The sequence below is a fragment of the Schistocerca cancellata genome, chromosome 10 (assembly GCF_023864275.1).
Source record: "Schistocerca cancellata isolate TAMUIC-IGC-003103 chromosome 10, iqSchCanc2.1, whole genome shotgun sequence".
Classification (NCBI taxonomy): domain Eukaryota; kingdom Metazoa; phylum Arthropoda; class Insecta; order Orthoptera; family Acrididae; genus Schistocerca; species Schistocerca cancellata.
This window is the reverse complement of record NC_064635.1, coordinates 20,043,125-20,066,005: the sequence shown is the minus strand read 5'-3', so window position 1 is coordinate 20,066,005 and position 22,881 is coordinate 20,043,125. Positions and strand designations below refer to the sequence as shown.

The window sequence follows — 22,881 nt, the reverse complement described above, 5'->3', positions numbered from 1 at the left end:
TGATGACCTCAGATGTCAAGTTCCATAGTGCTCAGAGCCATTTGAACCATTTTCCCTTTCCATAACTTTCAGTGTAAAAGCTTACGACACTCGTCACGATGCAAATTATTTTTCATGATGGTCTTCTTGCTATAACTGCCTTACACGCTCCGCGTTTGCATCGGTATGGGCTGCAAACGGGCGACTAACTTTGGGATCAGCACTGACTCCCTGCCTTCAACCAAACATTTTTGTTCAGTTCTAAAGCACGACTTCTTGAAAGTGCCTCTCCAGCATATGCATGCTTTTACCATTGTTCACATTTCACTAGCGGTTTTGCCGACCTTAATGCAGAACTTAATGCTCACGCTTTGCTCACAATCAACAGGCATTGCGTTACCGTAACTAATGTGCTAAGAACCCAAACTGTATTTCTTTAACCCTGTCACCTACTGAGTTTGCTAGGAAACATGGCGAAGGTCATTTCAAGGGCGCACATATACTAGATAATATAGCAAGAAAATTTGTTCCTTTTTAGTACTGCTAACTCGGAAATTAAAAACGTATCCTGGAACTTTTCTGACAAGGAGAGTGAAAAATCCCGTACTTCACTAGCTTTCTTTACTGATAACTTCGTTCTTCTGATGCGGGGACTACTGGCAAATCATTGCAAGATTTTTATATGTCTACTATTTTTTTATAGTTGTAAGATGGAGTCATTGAGCCCAGCGATACCCCTCACTGCCGTTGGAGGGAGTAGGCTGTGGTTTTCATCTCTCTCATCATCAACATACAACACAAACCAGACCCCACACAGCGCACGAACCCATTGCTCTCACCTTTACATGATATATACACTTACATAGCTCCCACACACCAGTATCACACAATTCTTTCTTTTAGCACACAAAATCGTACTGTTGGTTTCCACCGTAGGGTGATGTAGATTACTGGTTTCCCTTCATCAGATCTTGGGCCCTAACATTTCCCAGATCCTTCCAGTAGTTTCAGACAAGATGAAGTGGCTTTGAATTCTACAGAGAGGTAGGAGCACAGTCATTTACGAAACCGCCACAGGTAATCAGCCATGAGCCATCATCATATTGGGGCAACGTTTTAACGACTTCTTTACTCTTTATTTTCAGATGAAGTGCCAGTTCCGTGTGTGGGGGGTGTTTTTCATGGCTACTAGACCGCAGGATCCTCTGCCGAGGCAATGCCAAGTGAGAAATCGTTAGAGACTACCCGAGCCCACGGTGGAGGTTGTGGGTGTCTGGGTGCTGAGTCCTGTAGCCCTATTCTGTATCGTCCATATTGTTCACTTCTGTAGGTTAGCCTCAGTAATAACGTTACTTTCGGTCTCGTAGCGGAAGTTGCTATTCCAAATGCTACTGGGACCTGTTAACGACCGGTCCGTTTCCCGATTGCTCGATACTTCTACATCTACATTTATACTCCGCAAGCCACCCAACGGTGTGTGGCGGAGGGCACTTTACGTGCCACTGTCATTACCTCCCTTTCCTGGTCCAGTCGCTTATGGTTCGCGGGAAGAACGACTGCCGGAAAGCCTCCGTGCGCGCTCGAATCTCTCTAATTTTACACTCGTGATCTCCTCGGTAGGTATAAGTAGGGGGAAGCAATATATTCGATACCTCATCCAGAAACGCACCCTCTCGAAACCTGGCTAGCAATCTACACCGCGATGCAGAGCGTCTCTCTTGCAAAGTCTGCCACTTGAGTTTGTTAAACATCTCCGTAACGCTATCACGGTTACCAAATAACCCTGTGACGAAACGCGCCGCTCTTCTTTGGATCTTCTCTATCTCCTCCGTCAACCCGATCTGGTACGGATCCCACACTGATGGGCAATGCTCAAGAATAGGTCGAACGAGCGTTTTGTAAGCTACCTCCTTTGTTGATGGACTACATTTTCTAAGGACTCTCCCAGTGAATCTCAACCTGGTACCCGCCTTACCAACAATTAATTTTATATGATAATTCCACTTCAAATCGTTCCGCATGCATACTCCCAGATATTTTACAGAAGTAACTGCTACCAGTGTTTGTTCCGCTATCATATAATCATACAATAAAGGATCCTTCTTTCTATGTATTCGCAATACATTACATTTGTCTATGTTAAGGGTCAGTTGCCACTCCCTGCACCAAGTGCATATCCGCTGCAGATCTTCCTTCATTTCGCTACAATTTTCTAATGGTGCAACTTCTCTGTATACTACAGCATCATCCGCGAAAAGCCGCATGGGACTTCCGACACTATCTACTAGGTCATTTATATATATTGTGAAAAGCAATGGTCCCATAACACTCCCCTGTGGCACGTCAGAGGTTACTTTAACGTCTGTAGACGTCTCTCCATTGATAACAACATGCTGTGTTCTGTTTGCTAAAAACTCTTCAATCCAGCCACACAGCTGGTCTGATATTCCGTAGGCTCTTACTTTGTTTATCAGGCGACAGTGCGGAACTGTATCGAATGCCTTCCGGAAGTCAAGGAAAATAGCATCTACCTGGGAGCCTGTATCTAATATTTTCTGGGTCTCGTGAACAAATAAAGCGAGTTGGGTCTCACACGATCACTGTTTCCGGAATCCATGTTGATTCCTACAGAGTAGATTCTGGGTTTCCAAAAACGACATGATACGCGAGCAAAAAACATGTTCTAAAATTCTACAACAGACCGACGTCAGAGCTATAGGTCTATAGTTCTGCGCATCTGCTCGACGACCCTTCTTGAAGACTGGGACTATCTGTGCTCTTTTCCAATCATTTGGAACCTTCCGTTCCTCCAGAGACTTGCGGTACACGACTGTTAGAAGGGGGGCAAGTTCTTCCGCGTACTCTGTGTAGAATCGAATTGGTATCCCGTCAGGTCCAGTGGACTTTTCTCTGTTGAGTGATTCCAGTTGCTTTTCTATTCGTTGGACACTTATTTCGATGTCAGCCATTTTTTTGTTTGTGCGAGGATTTAGAGAAGGAACTGCCGTGCGGTCTTCCTCTGTGAAACAGCTTTGGAAAAAGGTGTTTAGTATTTCAGCTTTACGCGTGTCATCCTCTGTTTCAATGCCATCATCATCCCGGAGTGTCTGGATATGCTGTTTCGAGCCACTTACTGATTTAACGTAAGACCAGAACTTCCTAGGATTTTCTGTCAAGTCAGTACATAGAATTTTACTTTCGAATTCACTGAACGCTTCACGCATAGCCCTCCTTACGCTAACTTTGACATCGTTTAGCTTCTGTTTGTCTGAGAGGTTTTGGCTGCGTTTAAACTTGGAGTGAAGCTCTCTTTGCTTTCGCAGTAGTTTCCTAACTTTGTTGTTGAACCACGGTGGGTTTTTCCCGTCCCTCACAGTTTTACTCGGTACGTACCTGTCTAAAACGCATTTTACGATTGCCTTGAACTTTTTCCATAAACACTCAACATTGTCAGCCTCGGAACAGAAATTTTCGTTTTGATCTGTTAGGTAGTCTGAAATCTGCCTTCTATTACTCTTGCTAAACAGATAAACCATCCTCCCTTTTTTTATATTCCTATTAACTTCCATATTCAGGGATGCTGCAACGGCCTTATGATCACTGATTCCCTGTTCTACACTTACAGAGTCGAAAAGTTCGGGTCTGTTTGTTATCAGTAGGTCCAAGATGTTATCTTGTACTGAGAGATGGTGAGGTGCCAGTAAGGCCGTTTGTTTGGTTTCAGCATACTTTGATTGTGGAGATAATTTGTTATTTTAGAAATAGTGAGCATATTTTAGTTTTGGATTTAGTGATTATCTTTTATTGAAGAATCACTGGGACGCATCCGATTGGAAAACGAGTTCATAAATGTTATCGCACATCGTGGAAGTGGACACAGTGTTCATGGTGCTATTAAGAAGATGGCAAGAGCGACAAAGGCGAGCAAAGGGTTTTAGGAAATGCGGCGCCATGAGATTTAGCAACACAGTCTGTGGAACCAGATAAATCCCTTTGAAATAATTGAGCGCAACTTCGTGATGAGGTACAGACTGAGCATGGGGGCAGCCCATAATTTGGTTGAGGAACTGTGGACATACATGAGGGCCCATCAGAGACCTACCGACATCCCTTTGCACGTCAAGATACTTTCGTCTAACAAGTCATGAAATGACTGTATCAGCTGAACAATGAAACTTCCTGACAGATTAAAACTGCATGCCGAATTGGGAATCGAACTTGGGACGTTTGCATTTCGTGAGCAAGTGCTCTGAGCTACCAAAGCACGACTCACGACTCGTCCTCACAGCCTTACTTACGCAAGTACCTCGTGTCCTACCTTCTAAACTTCAAAGAAGTTCTCCCGCGAAACTTGCAACACTAACAGAGATGGCTCTAAGCGCCATCGGACTTAACATCTGAGGTCATCAGTCCCCTAGACTTAGAACTACTGAAACCTAACTAAGGACATCACACACATCCATGCCCGAGGCACGATTCGAACCTGCGACTGTAGCATCCGTGTGGTTCTGGACTGAAGCGCCTAGAACCAAGACTAACACTTCTAGTCAGTACTGCATTTTCCCACAAAAGGCAAAGGTCCCAGGTTTGAGTCTTGGTCTGGCTAACTGTTTTAATCTACCAGGAAGTTTCATATTAGTTCAGAATCCACAGCAGATTGAAAATTTCATTTTTGCTGCTGGACATTTCTTATCAGTCATCATATGAAATGGTTGTTTTTTTTCTTCTAGGTTTTAACAACTCTTCTTGGGACATGGGCTAATCTAAAGGGGATAGGGACTGACAATTCAGCTGCCATGGCGGCGCTGACAAAGTTGTGAGGGCTCTCACTGCGCCTGCAGTGGAAAACAATAATTGGAACATGGCGTTTGGTAGTCGTGTCAGCTGGCCACTTCGGGTGTGGGTCGCTGTGCCCACTGTGACGCGCCGTGCCGGGTGAGCAGTCGTCGGGTGAACGTGCCCGCAGCTGCTGTGGTCACTTGTCTTTCAGTGGCTGGCACGAGGAGACAAGGCAACACGGCACGGGCCTACCTCGCTTTATCAGGAGCCGCATCGACTCACTACCGAGCCGCATCGACTCGCTACCGAACGGCTTACGGAATTGCACAGAGGTTCGACTGCAATAATGCTATTGCTCGGGGCATTTACCTACCGAACTGATCGGCACAGCGACCAAACGACACTGAATAGGCTTACTGGAGTAGTCCGTCCACGATTTGCTGTCACTGGAGTACACATGTTTGATTTTGAGCAGAAATTCGTCTAATATGGTGCAGATGGGTTCTGGGATTGGGACAATGGAAATGACGATCTGGGCTCCAACTGATTTTCGCACGGGATGCAGGTGTATATCCAATTTCGCCTAGAACTCTGCTGTTTTAGAGTGGTGCCAGCAGCGGATGGAAAGGACGTGCAGAGCCAGAGGTTGACGTGGACGGCTGGGAACCTGGGTACAGCACAGTGCCTGTCTTGTTTGCAGTGCCAGCGGGAAGGCATCCCCGGGGTCGCTGCTGGGTAGCCGGCTGCTGTCCGCCAGCCAGAGCCCGGAGCCCGCGTCGCCGCTGGACGCCTCCAACCCCCTGCTCTCCGTCGTACAGGTGACTACACTGCACTGCTTTCCTCCTCCAACTTACTCCACTGTACTGCCTACTCCACTGCACTGTGGCAACCAGCCGCAACGGTCTTTTTTTTTTTTTTTTTAATACAGGGTGAGCACAAAGTCTTGCCCTGATTATAACAAATTATTACAGAAAAATCGTTTGACATAATAATTTAAATTTGATGCAATTATATAGGTTAGTGTTACTAGTTTATTTAAGACCACTTACATTAGTTAACCTCAACATATGCTCCCTTGGTAGATCGAAGAATGTCGAGGTGGTATTCCAGTTCCCGCCAGGTGTTTCGTAACATGTGTTCTGTCACAGTACTCACAGCAGCTTGTATCCTAGCCTTCAGTTCGTCGACGTCAGCAACTGGTGTGACGAAGACTCTGTCCTTGATGTCTGGAGAGCGGGGTGGTCAGGGTGTTGGACGGTTCCTTCCAATCCACCGATCAAGAAATGTTTCATCCAGGAAAACACGCACTTTCAAAGCCCAGTGTGTGTGACGGGGGGGGGGGGGGGGGGCGTTGCTCCATCTCGCTTGAAAATTATCCACGGTTGATATTATTCTAACTGTGGGGCTTCGAGCCGATTACTTCATCATTCATCATCCTTGTCGGACAGGGAGAAACAAATTTCGTTTTCAGTGAAATGTAGTAAAGGACAATCGTTGTCCACGTAGCAGGTACTAAACATAATTACACACATGGAAGATAATCCACAGCATAGTAAAAAAGCAGTTACGAACAGACTTAGAATGAGTCCGTAGCAATATGACCGTGTAGTACAAACAGTGCTACCGAACTGAAAGACATAAGATTACCAAATTTCAAACAAAGCGTCAACTTGATGATGCACATAAAACTGCGGAATCGGCCAGAAAATTTGTGTGGAAATGAAGACACCATTCTGCAACTTCAGCAGTATTTCGTTCCAGAACAACTGTGGGTTATTTAAGCCTTCATAGACTGTTTTTTCAGTACAACAGGGTGCCATAAGTTTGAAAATGGCAGCTAGTCGACAGTTCGTTCTGATTTACAGATTGTACTGACTGAGCAGCTTTTGTGCCTGGTGGGTCCGTCCTCGTCATTGCTGTACGTAACTGCATGCTCCATCTTCTCAGCTGTGTTTAGGCCCTCCTTTAAATTACTCGTCTGGGTGTATAGCTTTAGGGCGTTTTGCCATTCATAAAGTAATGTTCAATCACCACACGAAATTCTTTTTCGTCTATTTTTTGACTATCACTCGACTTCCTTGGTTCACACGAATGCCAAACACAAGAAATAGACCAATATGGCTGAAACTTGGTGTGCGTTCTTTCCAAAGATGCTACTAACTAAACATGACGTCGATACGCGCCTGTGGTGCCATATCTCGGACTTTGCACGGACTTTTCAAACGCCCCTCAAAAAAATGTAAGTGAGCAAATTTTCCAGACATAATTCAGCTATTGCTTCATTCACCCATCGTTGCTTCCTTTTCTGTTTCTCCGTGTAGTAAGCCCTGGTGTTTCCTATGCATATATAGAGAAAAAAATCAGATAAAGACATGACAACCTCTCCAGGCGAAAGGACGAGTGCGCAGATTTCACCGGACGACGTCGTGAACGAAGTACACTGTGTCCTAGCGAGATAACGTGACACACGACAACCTGCGACGGTCTGTCCCATACTGACACATCCTGTCGACACCTAGCCTTATGCATGGGAATTGGATTCCTTAAAGAATCGACGGTGGGGTTGCTGGTACTCGCAGAAGGCACTGCCTTCTTTCCTGCTGGTCGCTACGTCTTAGGGTGCTATGGGAGTGCCAGTTGCATCGTTACCCCCCCCCCTCCCCCCACCCCACAACGATGGAACCTCTACGACAGTACTGCCTTTACTGTGTACGGTGTACGGTGTTGACGGACAGAGGCGGTGTGTGGTCGGCCCATCACACACGCCTCGCCCTCATTGATCGGCCCCTACTCTGGTCTCCGCTTCGCTTCCCGCTCACCGCATTAGCATCCCAACACGCCACCTGTTGCTAAACGGCAGCCGCGTGTGATGTTACGTCACCGCAGCGAGGGGGCGCAAAGCCACACGTCCACTCCTGAGTGACGAGCAGACCGCCGCTTCGTACGCCACGTCTTGTCAGCAGGAGGACACTCTGCCATAGACACGCCCTGAGCGAACATTCTGGAGCTAACAGATGGGACTTTTACCTCAAAATGTCTCCTGCCCAGTCACCTCCCAGCTCTCGCAGTGGACATTGCGCAACCGGTCCTCGTATCGCCAGATACCGGATAGTCTACACTTAGGGTGCACAGGTTGATGCCGTGTTCTCGTTTTCCAGAAAGCGTTCGGTAGAGTTCTGCTCTGCAGCGTAGCGAACACAATACCGGCGTAGAAAATGTCAGCCCTGGTTTGTCACTGGACTGAAGTCTTCCGAACAAACAGAACACAGCACGTCATTATTAACTACACTGAAGTGGCAAAGACATTTAAATACAGAGATATGTAAACAGGCAGAATACGGTCTTGTGGTCGGCAACGCCAATAAAAGACAACAACAAATGTCTGGCGCTGTTGTCAGATCTACATCTACATCTACATACATATTCCGCAATCCACCATACGGTGCGTGGCGGAGGGTACCTCGTACCACAACTAGCATTTTATCTCCCTGTTCCACTCCCAAACAGAAATGCCTCTGTACGAACCCTAATCTCCCTTATCTTTGTGGTCTTTCCGCGAAATATAAGTTGGCGGCAGTAAATTGTACTGCAGTCAGCGTCAAATGTTGGTTCTCTAAAGTTCCTCAGTAGCGATTCACGAAAAGAACGCCTCCTTTCTTCTAGAGATTCCCACCAGAGTTCCTGAAGCATTTCCGTAACACTCGCGTGATGATCAAACCTACCAGTAACAAATCTAGCAGCCCGCCTCTGAATTGCTTCTATGTTCTCCCTCAATCCGACCTGATAGGGATCCCAAACGCTCGAGCAGTACTCAAGAATAGGTCGCACCAGCGTTCTACAAGCGCTCTCCTTTACAGATGAACCACATCTTCCCAAAATTCTACCAGTGAACCTAAGACGACCATCCGCCTTTCCCACAACTGCCATTACATGCTTGTCCGACTTCATATCGCTCTGCAATGTTACGTCCAAATATATATGTGTCAAGCGCTACACTACTAATGGAGTATTCAAACATTACAGGATTCTTTTTCCTATTCATCTGGATTAATTTACATTTATCTATATTTAGAGTTAGCTGCCATTCTATACACAAATCCTGTCCAAGTCATCTTGTATCCTCCTACAGTCATTCAACGACGATACCTTCCCGTACACCACAGCATCACCAGCAAACAGCCACACATTGCTATCCACCCTATCCAAAAGATCATTAATGTAGATAGAAAACAACAGCGGACCTACCACACTTCCCTGGGGCACTCCAGATGATACCCTCACCTCCGATGAACACTCACCATCGAGGACAACGTACTGGGTTCTATTACTTAAGAAGTCTTCGAGCCACTCACACACTTGGGAACCAATCCCATATGCTCGTACCTTAGTTACAGCTATCTGCTGTTACAATAGCAGGTTATCAACGTAGTGTTATAGTCGGCGCACGAGCGATGGGGCAGAGCATCTCCGATGTAGCGATGAAGTGGGGATTTTCCCGTACGACCATTTCACGAGTGTGCCCTGAATATCAAGAATCAGGTAAAACATCAAATCTACGACATCGCAGCGGCCGGGAAAAGATCCTGCAATAACAGGATCAACGACGACTGAAGAGAATCTTTCAACGTGATGGAAGTGCAACCCGTCCGCAAATTGCTGCGATTTCGATGTTGGGCCATCAACAAGTGTCAGCGTTCGAACCATTCAACAAAACATAATCGATATCCGCACGGCCACCCCGTGCGATCGATAGGGGCATTCGGAGCCGAGGGCCCACTCGTGTATCTTTGATCACCGCACGGCACAAAGCTGTACGCCTCGCCTGGGCCCGTCAACATCGACATTGGACTGTTGATGACTGGAAACAGACTGCCTGGTCGGACGAGTCTCGCTTCAAGTTGTATCGAGAGAATGGACGTGTACAGGTATGGAGGCAACCTCATGAATCCACGGACTCGACATGTCAGCAGGGAATGTTATAGCTTGTGGAGGCTCTGTAATGGTGTGGGGCGTGTGCAGTTGGAGTGATACGGGACTCCTGATACGGCTAGACACGACTCTGACAGGTGACACGTACGTAAGTATGCTTTGTGATCACCTGCATCCATTCATGTCCATTGTGCATTCCGACAGACTTGGGCAATTCCAGCAGGACAATGCTACACACCACACGTCCCGAATTGCTACAGAGCGGCTCGGCTCCGGGAACACTGTTCTCAGTTTAAACACTTCCGCTGGCCACCAAACTCCCCAGACATGAACATTATTGAGCATATCTGGGATGCCTTGCAACGTGCTGTTCAGAAGAGATCTCCCCCCCCCCCCCCCTTCCTACTGTTATGGATCTACCGACAGCCGTGCAGGATTCATTGTGTCAATTCCCTCCATCCCTCCATCACTACTTCAGACATTGGTCGAGTCCATGCCATGTCATGTTACGGCACCTCTACATGCTCATGGGGACCCTACACAATATTAGGCAGGTGTACCAGGTTCTTTGGCTTTTCAGAGTATGTTCAGACGTACAAGTTACATAGGGGCAACAGTGAGGTGGCGAAAGTCATGGAAGCGCGATAGGCACATAAGCAGATGGCTGTAGTATTGCGTACACAAGGTATAAAAGGGCAGTGCATTGGCACAGCCGTCATTTGTACTCAGGTGATTGATGTGAAAAAGTTTCCGACGTGACTGTGGCCGCATGATGGGAACTGACAGACTTTCAAGACGGAGTGGTACTTTGAGCTAGACGCAAGAGACATTACATTTCGGATATCGTTGTAGAACTCAATATTCCGAGATCCACAGTGTTGTGTGTCGCGAATACCAGATTTCAGGCATTACCTCTCACCGCGATCTACCAAGAGTAGCTGCGTTTACGTAGCGTTGTCAGTGCTAACACACAAGAAACAGTGCGTGAAACAACCGCAGGAATCAGTGTGCGGCGTGTGACGAGCGTATGAGTTACGAGAGTGTGGTGCAATCTGATATTAATGGGATATGACAGCAGACACGACATCGCCTGAAGCGCCTCTCTAGGACTAGTGACGATTTTGGTTACACCCTAGGCGACTGGAAAACCGTGGCCTGGCCAGATGACTCCCGATTTCAGTTGGTAAAAGCTGACGGTAGAGTTCGAGAGTGGCGCAGACCCCCACTAAGCTAAGCTATGGACCCAAGTTGTCAACAGGGTACTGTGCAAGCTGGTATCATCTCCACGATGGCGTTTAATGGGCCCACTTGTCCAGCTGAACCGATCATTGACTTAAATGGCCATGTTGAGCTACTTGGAGACGCATCCAAGATGTCAACAATGCACTGTCCAAGCTGGTAACATCTCCATAATGGTGTTTAATGGGTCCACTGGCCCAACTGAACCGATCATTGACTTAAATGGCTATCTTTGGCTACTTGGAGACGGACCCAAGTTGTCAACAAGGCACTGTGCAAGCTGGTAATACCTCCACAATGGTGTTTAATGGGACTACTGGTCCAACTGAACCGATCATTGACTTAAATGGCTATGCTGAGCTACTTGGAGACGGACCCAAGTTGTTACCAAGGCACTGTGCCAGATGGTATCACCTCCATAATGGTGTTTAATGGGACCACTGGTGCAACTGAACCGATCATTGACTTAAATGGCTGTGTTCGGCTACTTGGACCCAAGTTGTCAACAAGGCACTGTGCAAGATGATAACACCTCCATAACGGTGTTTAATGTGTCCACTGGTCCAACTCAGCCGATAATTAACTTAAATGGCTATACTGAGCTACTTGGAGATGAACACAAGTTGTCAACAAGGCACTGTGCAATCTGGTAACACCTCCATAATGGTGTTTAATGGGTCCACTGGTCCAACTGAACCGATCATTGACTTAAATGGCTATGTTCGGCTACTTGGAGACTATTTGTGGCCATCATGTATGTCATGTTTCCAAATAACTATGAAATTTTTGTGAATGACAATGTGCCTTGTCACCACACCAAACTTGTTCGTGACTGGTTTGAAGAACATTCTGTAAATTCGAGAGAATAATTTGGCTACCCAAGTCATCCGACATGAATCCCATCGAACATTTATGGGACATAATCGAGAGGACAGTTCGTGCACAAAATCCTGCACCGACATCACTTCCACAGTTATGGATAGCTACAGGGGCAGCATGGCTCATGGCTCAATATTTCTGCAGGCGGCTTCCAACGACTTATTGCCCGTTGATTTACTGTGGTACGCTGGGCAAAAGGAGATCTGACACGATATTAGGAGGTATCCCATGACATTCGCCACCTCAGTGTATTACTGTTCACAATATGCACGTAAATGACCCGATGAATAACATATGCCTAGGAGGCTGTTGGATACGGAGAAGTAATAATGATGAACATTTGTAGTGAAACTTGGGAAGACCTACAGAGCATCTGTGACTGGCTGTTGGCTGCAGACATAACAAATGTCCCCAAATTAATTCGCAGGACTCGAATTGATTGACACCGGCAGTAGTAGTTAAAAGATTTACTCCCCAATAGTGACACACACTGCCCACAGGGCTCTGTTTGTGGCCCACAGTTTTGGGTTACTGGCATAGGGCCATTACTGAACCAACTTCAGAGACTGCATCAACTACACATATGATCTACTAAGAGTAGGGTAGTTCTTGAAAGACTAGGCAACCACTGCATAGATACAAATTAACGATAGCAGCGCACAAACGGTTTATATGTTATTAAATCACTTGAAGGGGATCCCACACTGCCTGTCTAACCCATGTTAATTTAGGCAAGTATTTGACCCATTTCTGAAAAAATTATTTGATGCAGGACCTTAATATTTTTACTGCGTCTTACATTTTGCTAATAGTCAACTGTACTAAAATGTAGTTTATCCATTTTATAGTTTTTAAGAAATACTTTTATAAATTTATTAACAAAAAATATTAAGTTTTTTCTGCAGTAAATATATTTTGTGAGCTTCCTAATGGGGGAATATTAATGAATGTAGTACCAGAGGTGGCTTTTTTATGTTATGCAGAGTCTCTGAAAATTTCATTCATGTATCTATGATAGTTTCTGATATAATGGGGCATATGTACTGAAAATTTTAGTTTGTGGGAAATTGACTTTAAAGAAAAAACTTTTGAAATTTGTTACTTACAGTTAATTAAAACTGTCCTGCTGCATATGATGGCCCTTCTTTGGCCTCTGGAAGGTCTTACAGCTTCTTTTTCACCTACCTGGATGTTTGTCTTGCGTTCTTGGCCATATTAGATGCAGACCTGTCTGTATCGGCTATCCTCATTTTATCGCAATGTTGCAGCCCAGTGATCATATTTCCACCAGGATTAATTCCCAGCTTTTTCAGTACCAAACACTTTCCAATATTACCACAATTGAATCTAATAACAGTATCATGAACTCCTATTTTCGTTGTATGCATGCCTACAAATACAGTTTTAGGAAGGTGGTTCCAAATTATGCTGTTGAAACTTTCATTTGGGTTCTGTGTCTGCCCATACACACATTTCCTTAGAAGGTCAGGATGAGCCAAGTTTCTGAAAATAGGTTTAATTGCTGTAATAGCAGCAGCAGGAAGAGAATGCTGATGAGAATAAGATTCTCCAGTTGCCTGAGCCCTGTTGTATTTGCACCACACATTTTCTCCTGATGGACACAATCCATGACATGGCTTATCATCAGCGGAGGACTTATGGAAGAATATGGCCCAAACATCTCTCTTCATTGCCTCCAGATTGTCTTTATTTCTCCTAATTGCCTGGCCATAGTATACCTGCAAGTTTTCTGTTTCAGTTTTACTTAACCGACCCTGTCCGTTCAACAATTTTCCATATTCTAATTTTTTCCCTCTCGTATCAACAGTTATTTTTCTCGACCTTGTTTCTAAACGTTTTTGAACATGGCCTACACATTCTATTTTGCTAATAACGGCATCTCTATATGGCTCAGGGTTGACAGTGGGTGGGTTGACAGTGGGTGACAGAAAATTGGGCATGGCACGAAAACACACATATAAAAATGCTCTTTAAATGCTCGAAAAAAAAACTTTTTTCAGCGAAATCCTTTTCAGTGGACTTAAATGAAACCTTAATCTATCGAAATATGATGAAAACCGAAAATAGATTTTTTTCGACCTCAACCACGGTGGGGTCCCGTTAATAAAGGAAAGGCCTCCGGTCCAGGTTGTATATCAGTCAGGTCTCTTTCGGACTATGCTGATAACGAATAGCTCCGTGTTTAGCAGTTATATGCAACTGCTCCCTCACAGAAAATTCCGTACCTAAAGACTGGAAAATTGCTCAAGTCACATCAATACCCAAAAATGGAAATAGGAGTAATCCGCTGAATTACAGGCCCATATCACTAACGTCGATTTGCAGTAGGGTTTTGGAACATATACTATGTTTGAACATTATGAATTACCTCAAACGATTTATTGACAGTCAGCACGGATTCAGAAAACATCATTCTTGCGAAACACAACTAGCTCTTTATACTCATGAAGTAATGAGTGCTATCGACGGGGGATGTCAAATCGATTCCACATTTTTAGATTTCCAGAAGGCTTTCGACATCGTTCCTCACAGTGGCGCAGTGGTTAGGACACTGGACTCGCATTCGGGAGGATGCCCAGCGCTCTGGACGAGTTCATTCGTTTGGTCGGATGGGAGGCCGTCTCTGTATGCCACATTTCGGTGTGTCGGCAATGGCAGAATCGAGAGTACGCCCTGAAGCCTTTCTCAAACGATTTTATGGAAAATGTTCGGCAAAAAGAATTATTTTTGCTTTACTTATAGATTTATGTGTCAGGTTCATGATGATGTGCCCATCATTTCGTTAATGGTCATAGTTATTGTGATACTTACTTGGAAGTAATACACTGCGCAGAATTCGAAAAAGTTCAGCTGTAGCACACTCATTTGCAATCGCGCCGAACTAGCGATAAAGCCAGACTAAAATATTCACAATGTTCCTCATATTTTGTAAACGGTTTGAGATATCGAAATCAGATTTAGGCTGATGGTAGCACGCAAAGAGGACAGTATTTTGTCATATGGTTATTATGCAAAACGTCATTATATACCGTGATTTCCACTAACTACAGACTTTTTCGATGAAAGAATGTGATTTTTAAGGATGTCGACAGCTGGTGAAACAAGAATTCCTGTGGGTTTACAAACAACACGAGTGAAGACATTACACGTTTATTTTGCACCGAGGATGTGCTTTCTCTTACAATACTGACCTCCTCTCTCAATAAACCACTGTTTCAGAACTCCCTCTCAGTCGTGTCTGTACGACGTGTTAGTGAGGTGACACTACGCAAACTACGCTGTTTTGGCAAAAGAAGCAAATTTTAACGTGGCAACAAGAGAAATGTGTAGGTTTTACTCAATGTTCGCCCCTAGTGGCACTTCTCTGAAAGCTAAAAATGGTGAACAAGCCAAGGGAGAATAAATCGATGCAATGTAAGCGGAATTCTTTTTAGATACTAACCAAAACAGAGGTGACAGATCTTCTTGAATGGTCATCACGCAAGTGTGGGCGTGGAGGGGCCCCAATTAATATTTACAAGAAATGTGTGTAGATTTCAGTTTAGAACGGCACATCCCCTCCAGCGCTCAACATTTCCCCTACAGCGCCTGCCCACGGCCCCCACCACTACTGCTCGCCCCGTGCATCCCCTGCCGTCTGCACAACTGCCAGCCACGGTATTCTGTGCGGGCTCTACGCTGCCGTTAACACCGCAACACAGAGGGTTACTTTGCAGCGGTGCCGTGACAGGGAAGTATGGATTGCTGATTAATGGCATCGCATTGTGTTCAGCAACAAAATGCAGTTCTGCGCTACCCAAAACGATCATCAATGGCGACCTTAGGAGGAGGTCGCATTCTTCCAATAATTTTGAGATGCATGGAGGTTTCACACCTGCCACCTTCCTCTGGGGATCTGTGAAATATAACTTCAGATGGTGGCTGATAGAGAGTGATGGAATTCTAACAGCACAACAGAACATCTTGGAGTGGCAGTGCTATTTTTGAAAAGGACAATGGTCGCTTTCACGTGTGACTTGTCTCTCTGAACCGTTCATGTGGTGTTGAGGTACTCCCATGGCGAACAAGGTTCACGATTCACAGATCTGTCCTGGTTTGGGACCTGCTTGGTCGTTAACTCTGACACACAGCCCACATTGTGGATATTGAGCACCAGTTAAAACAGCTGTGGGCCAGGTTGCCTCAGGAGAAGGTACGGCAGGTGTATAAGACCTATCCTAAACATATTGGTGCATATACCCTTGCCAGAGGGTGTAAAACTTCTTACAGATATGTGGGCTCATACTGCCAACTTCTTTGTAAATTCTACTAGTTTCTGTAATCACTGGAATAACATCACAACCCCCGCCCCCTGCCACACACAACCCGTGAAGTTTCATTTCGTTTCCTCTTTCGCTTCTTAGTACCTCAGTTTTTTGTCTGGCCGAGTAGTTGGTGATTGGATATTCGTGTTCGTTCATTAGAAGTTAAAGCGAAGCAGAAATGACACTATCGCCAGAAACATTACAAACTTCCACCATGCTGGAATAATAGCGGGACTGCAGCTTTGTGTAAATCACTACAACGTAAAGTCAGCCAAAGTTGCAAAAGTTACTTATTTATTTACTTGATGACTAGTTTCAGGCGGGGCCCATTTTCACATCATCCAGATGGTAAAAATGGTATTTCCAAAAAACATAAAAATCATGCCAAAAAGTAAAGGGTGAACATTAATAAAACTGACAAATTGCAGGGACGGATTCCTGAGGCTGATTGGTCCTATGAACAGGTACCTGGAAATGGACAGTATACATACAACGACAAAAAAATCATCCCAGAACACAGTACAAAGTTGTATCAAATCCACATCAGAGAGAACTGCAGGTAATAGGGATAGTAGCGGTTGTCGTGTGGGATATGCATAATCGTACTTTGGCTTACGCCATGTTGGTGGGTCACTTGCCCAGAGCTTGTACTAGGGTTCATCTTAGTATCCTGCAGAACCTGGTCTTCCAAATCTGGTGTATGCAGTCTGCCACCTCCCTGCACGTTTGTCTGTCTGAAAGGACCCATGATCACACAAATGACTACAAAGGGCTTGAAAAGTTGTATGACATGATAAGTATCTGTGAGGGTACTTATTTTGGTGTTGTGTACATAGTTCCGCATAGTCAGCGCGTACACAACTTTCCCGCTAGAGCGCGCCCCGCTAAGCACAACAGAGCATGCACAGCGCTCGTCCATCTCCACACTACGAGATGGCGCTGCCATAGAGACGGACCAAATTCTGCTTCTGCCGATCCGCGTATTAACATGTTACGCAGCCAATGAGATTGCTGCTAACTTAGAACCTTTTTCTCCTCGCAGATCACACTCGCGCAGTGATACATGAACGCGCGAGGTATTATAACGAGTGTACAGACCTCCGATTGGTCAGTCTGCATTTTTTTTCTGCGCCAGTCTATACCAGTCTGCATTAGTCTGTACCAGTCTGTACGAGTTCTACATTTGTCTGTACCAGTCTATAATCAAGTTTCAGTCTGCGCCTAATAAAATTACCATATTCCTGTACATAGCCGTGAAGGTAAATGTATAGACACTTTTGTCAAGTATCAGAGATATATGTGAGAATAAGATTAATGTACCAATACCAAAGGAACTTCAGATTGTCAATTGTAAATAGCATGCAGAACCAAGTTAAGTAATTTTTATGCTTGCTATTATTGTAATAAATGTGTGTGAAAATTAATCAAGTTCTGTTTAAAGTTGGTCACCGTCAATCTGCTACTCTAAGCGTGCAAGTGGCATTTCTATCGTCTGACCTAACGGAAGAAGATAAACACGCCACGATAAGCCCATGAGACATATTGCTGACACTCGCCTACTTTGTTAGAGCGACAAGTCAAATAATCTGATGGTGTGTGTACTGAAGGTCTTATAGTACGCTCACCACGTTTGGTATAGTGGTGCTGCCTCTCGACCGTTTCCATCTGCTTGGCCGTACACAGATACCATCTCGGCTGGTTCCCGACATGAATACCAGACCATTCTGCTGCCTACAGTATGCTGCGTCAATCACACAGCTTGCAACACACAGGGAACACGCAGCATGTGGTCGGAGGAACTATTTGTCAGAGCCATCTACTGTCGTAACGATCCATTTCCGGAAACATGTTCATAAGACCATTTTTTTCCATTTCCAGGCAGGACTATGTCCTTGCAGTTTGTCGGTTTTATTAATGTTCACCCTGTATGATCGTATAATGAAGCACAAATGAACAGTTACAATGGTGTAGCTGTTCATTTGCACTTCGGGGTACGTATATATATATATATTTTTAACGTGGTTTTTGTAGTTATGGAAATACCATTTTGACTGTTCTGATGATTTGAAAATGAAGCCATTTTGACTATTTTTCGACCGTGACTGTGTCAAGAAATATGTAAAGGCTTTTTCTAAATTACCTCTACCAGTCACAAACTTTGTCAACTATTGTACAGAGTGATTCAAAAAGAATACCACAACTTTAGGAATTTAAAACTCTGCAACGACAAAAGGCAGAGCTAAGCACTATCTGTCGGCGAATTAAGGGAGCTATAAAGTTTCATTTAGTTGTACATTTGTTCGCTTGAGGCGCTGATGACTAGGCGTCAACGTCAGTTGATGGTAAGATGGCGGCCGCTCAACAGAAAGCTTTTTGTGTTATTGAGTAAGCAGAAGTGAATCGACGAGAATCCGCGGGAAACAACTCAGTATGAACGTGACTCGCCTAAGGTGAACGTTTTCTGTGCCATTTCATCCAATAAAGTTTTTGGTCCCTTTTTCTTCGAAGGTGCTACTGTAAATGGACTACAGTATCTGGAGATGTTAGAGAATTGGCTGTTCCCTCAGCTCGAACAAGAAGCACAACAATTCATATTTCAGCAGGATGGAGCGCCACCACATTGGCACTTATCTGTCCGTAACTACCTGAACGTCAACTACCCGAGGCGATGGATCGGCCGCCAGGCAGCCCATGACAGAGCACCATCACTGGCCTCCCCTGCGATTTTTTCTTATGGGGGTATGTTAAGGATATGGTGTTTCGGCCACCTCTCCCAGCCACCATTGATGATTTGAAACGAGAAATAACAGCAGCTATCCAAACTGTTACGCCTGATATGCTACAGAGAGTGTGGAACGAGTTGGAGTATCGGGTTGATATTGCTCGAGTGTCTGGAGGGGGTCATATTGAACATCTCTGAACTTGTTTTTGAGTGAAAAAAAACTTTTTTAAATACTCTTTGTAATGATGTATAACAGAAGGTTATATTATGTTTCTTTCATTAAATACACATTTTTAAAGTTGTGGTATTCTTTTTGAATTACCCTGTATTACTTATTTATTTAGCGACACGTTTCGAGGGTTAAACCTCATCTTCAGGCTAAACGGCATTACAAAAACAACTTTACAATAAGGTCATACAGCTGTTACATAATCTTTTCGTAATTGCTGTGGTCATCTTTGTTGTTCTTTCATGGCAGTCTCGCTGTGATGTGTTGCGGTGTATCCATGGCTCTCTTGGTCATCAAAACGAGATTGTCACGCCAGAACAACAAAGATGACCACAGCATTTACGAAAAGACTATGTAACAGCGGTATGACCTTATTGTAAAGCTGTTTTTGTAATGCCATTTAGCCTGAAGATGAGGTTTAACCATCGAAACATGTCGTTAAATAAATAAGTAATGCAATAGTTGACAAAGTTTGTGACTGGTAGAGGTAATTTAAAAAAACTTTTAATGATTTGAAAATGGGTCCCGCCCCGGAAATAGTGCTCAAGTAAATAAAAAAAATGAAATTTGCAACTTTGGCTAGCGGGACAAACCTTGTTGCTTCCTTTCTCAGATTCTCTGGACTGATCCTTAACTAACATGAAAACCGAAATTCAGCCACAGGATGGCAGCCAAATTAGGCTAATCTGTTTCGGAAGAGGGGTTGGGTGGGTGTAGGGGGGGGGGGGGAGGGGAAGGAAAGTGATGTTACAAAGTTAAAACGACTTTATCTTTCAGTGGCTCTGCTAAATGCGGCGTCACTGGAGTCACACGACCATGCGTGTTTGCACACGCAATTACCGTGACAGCCCTTGAGAGGCACCGCTTAATGAGTTGCACGTGGGAACACGGCTTTCGGACAAGCTGCTTCAGTGACATCATTTACGAGGGTCGCTCCAAAAGAAATCCACAACCATTCTTTCGAAAATTCAACTTTTGTTCTATGTCTTTACTATGCATGAAGGCCATAGCGACATTGTTCTCACTTATATTCATATTTAATTGAACCTGTTCCTGCAATTCGCGCTGTCGTCGTCCTCCATCTAGATGGCTGTTGAACTTGATGTTTGTCCGAAGTGACGAGCCGTTGCAGAGTTCCTATGTTCTGAGAACGAGACCGTGACAGACATTCACAAGAGAATGAACAGAGTGTTTGGGGATCGATATCTACATCTGCATCTACATAGATAATTCGCAAGCCACCGTACGGCGCGTGGCAGAGGATACCTGTATCACTACTATTCATTTTCTTTCCTGTCTCACTCGCAAATAGGGCGAGGGAAAAACGACAGTCTATATGCCTTCGTGTGAGCCCTAATTTCTCGTATCTTATCTTCGTGGTCCTTATACGCAATGCACATGGTGTCCCAAAAAATGTGTATATTTTTTTATGCCAGTACACTAACATTTATTAAGGTACGAAGAAATGTCAAAATACAAAATAATGTGAACAAATGTAAAGGCAAGCCATTTATCGAAAATGTTCAAATCGTCAGCCATTGTGGTCCAGAAACAACAGATAATGCTGACCGATGGAATCCAACGTTTTCCTAATCGTTGCAGTTGATCTTTTGGCACATTCGTTTTCAGTGGCTGCTTTCTACTCATTCGTTTTGGACGGGTCCTTCTTCCTCAGTGTTAGGTCACTGACGAGTAATTATGAGATTCGTTGGTACATCTCGTTGAATCTTCATTCTGAAATATCTCTGCACTTCACTTACGTTCTCAGTCTTCCAGTATCACCTCAGAATGAACTTACGTTGCTCAAGATTCAGACTGCCTTCAGCCGTTTTTCCAGCTGTCACACCTGAAAAAGGGAAAAAAAGATGTTGTAGTTATGAGCTGTAAAAGACCGTATACAATTTATGGGGACACCCTGTATGTTGGCAACAGCAAAATCGTTCTGCAGTCAGCTTCAAACGTCGGTTCTCTAAATTTTCGTGATAGTGTTCTTCGAAAAGAACGTCACCCCCATGGATTCCACATTTGAGTTCGCAAACCATCTCCGTAGCACTTACGCGTGCTTCGAACCTGGCGGTAACAAATCTAGCAGCCTGCGCCTGAACTGCCTCGATGTCTTCCTTTAACCCGACGTGGTACTGGTCCCAAACACTCGAGCAGTACTCAAGGATAGGTCGCACCACTCTCCTGTATGCGGTCTCCTTTACAGGTGAACCACACTTTCGTAAAATTTTCTCAATAAACCCAAGTCGACAATTAGCCTTTCTTATCACAGTCCTCAAATGGTTGATCCATTTCATATTACATTGCAGTGTTACGCCCAGATATTTAAACGACGTGACTACGTATTTTATGCAGGACACTAGTAAAGATGTACCCGAACGTTACGTGTTTTTTTTCTACTCATCCTCATTAATTTACATTTTTCCACGTGCTGCTTGCCGCAGTACAACCAGTAGATGGGCAAGCAGGTTATCAAGACCGAGCGCTCCACAGACTCCTCACAATACGCGGCATCTTCACATATCTGGTTTTGGCTGTCAAATGCGTGTAAGTGAAACAAGTGTCAGTCCGAGTGGAAATAAGAGGCGGGAGTGTGTGCAGAATATTGACACAGTGCAAGCTGAAAAAAGTTTTGGTTCTGAGAATGTTAACGAATACCCACAAAGAAGCAATGGACAAAAACACCCACCCTCTTGCACTCATTTGGCACCGTGGGATTACCATCTCTTCTACATCTACATCTACATCCATACTCTGCAAGCCACCTGACGGTGTGTGACGGAGGGTACTCTGAGTATCTCTATCGGTACTCCCTTCTATTCCAGTCTCGTATTGTTCGTGGAAAGAAAGATTGTTGGTATGCCTCTGTGTGGGCTTTAATCTCTCTGATTTTATCCTCATGGTCTCTTCGCGAGATATACGTAGGAGGGAGCAATATGCTGCTTGACTCCTCGGTGAAGGCATGTTCTCGAAACTTCAACAAAAGACCGTACGCAGCTACTGAGCGTCTCTCTTGCAGAGTCTTCCACTGGAGTTTATCTATCATCTCCATAACGCTTTCGCAATTACTATCCTGTAACGAAGCGCGCTGCTCCCCGTTGGATCTTCTCTATCTCTTCTATCAACCCTATGTGGTATGGATCCCACACTGCTGAGCAGTATTCAAGCAGTGGGCGAACAAGTGTACTGTAACCTACTTCCTCTGTTTTCGGATTGCATTTCCTTAGGATTCTTCCAATGAATCTCAGTCTGGAATCAGCTGTACCGACGATCAACTTTATGTGATCATTCCATTTTAAATCACTCCCAATGCCTACTTACGATAATTTATGGAATTAACTGCTTCCAGTTGTTGACCTGCTATATTGTAGCTAAATGATAAAGGATCTTTCTTTCTATGTATTCGCAGCACATTACACTTGTCTACATTGAGATTCAATTGCCATTCCCTGCTCCATGCTTCAACTCGTTGCAGATCCCCCTGCATTTCAGTACAATTTTCCATTGTTACAACCTCTCGATATACTACAGCATCATCCGCAAAAAGCCTCAGTGAACCTCCGATGTTATCCACAAGGTCATTTATGTACATTGTGTATAGCAACGGTCCTATGACAGTCCCCTGCGGCACACCCGAAATCACTCTTACTTCGGAAGACTTCAATCCATTGAGAATGACATGCTCTTCGGTAAAACTCTTCAGTAAACTGATGGATTGAGATTTTCAAGATGAAGATTCCCTGTGAAGACTCTTGGGCCCTCGCTCAAATACGCTGGTGTTCACTTCTTCCCTGTAC

At 44.6% G+C, this 22,881-nt stretch overlaps 1 protein-coding gene across 1 annotated transcript in view; it reads left to right on the top strand.

Moving 5' to 3' along the window:
- The window catches only part of LOC126106724 (transcription factor HES-4-like), a 92,919-nt gene that overhangs the window by 54,177 nt on the left and 15,861 nt on the right, over positions 1-22,881 (top strand). The window contains exon 7 of the mRNA XM_049913104.1: positions 5,459-5,576. Within this exon, the coding sequence (XP_049769061.1) occupies positions 5,459-5,576 (118 nt within the window). The remainder of the gene's footprint in view (positions 1-5,458; positions 5,577-22,881) is intronic.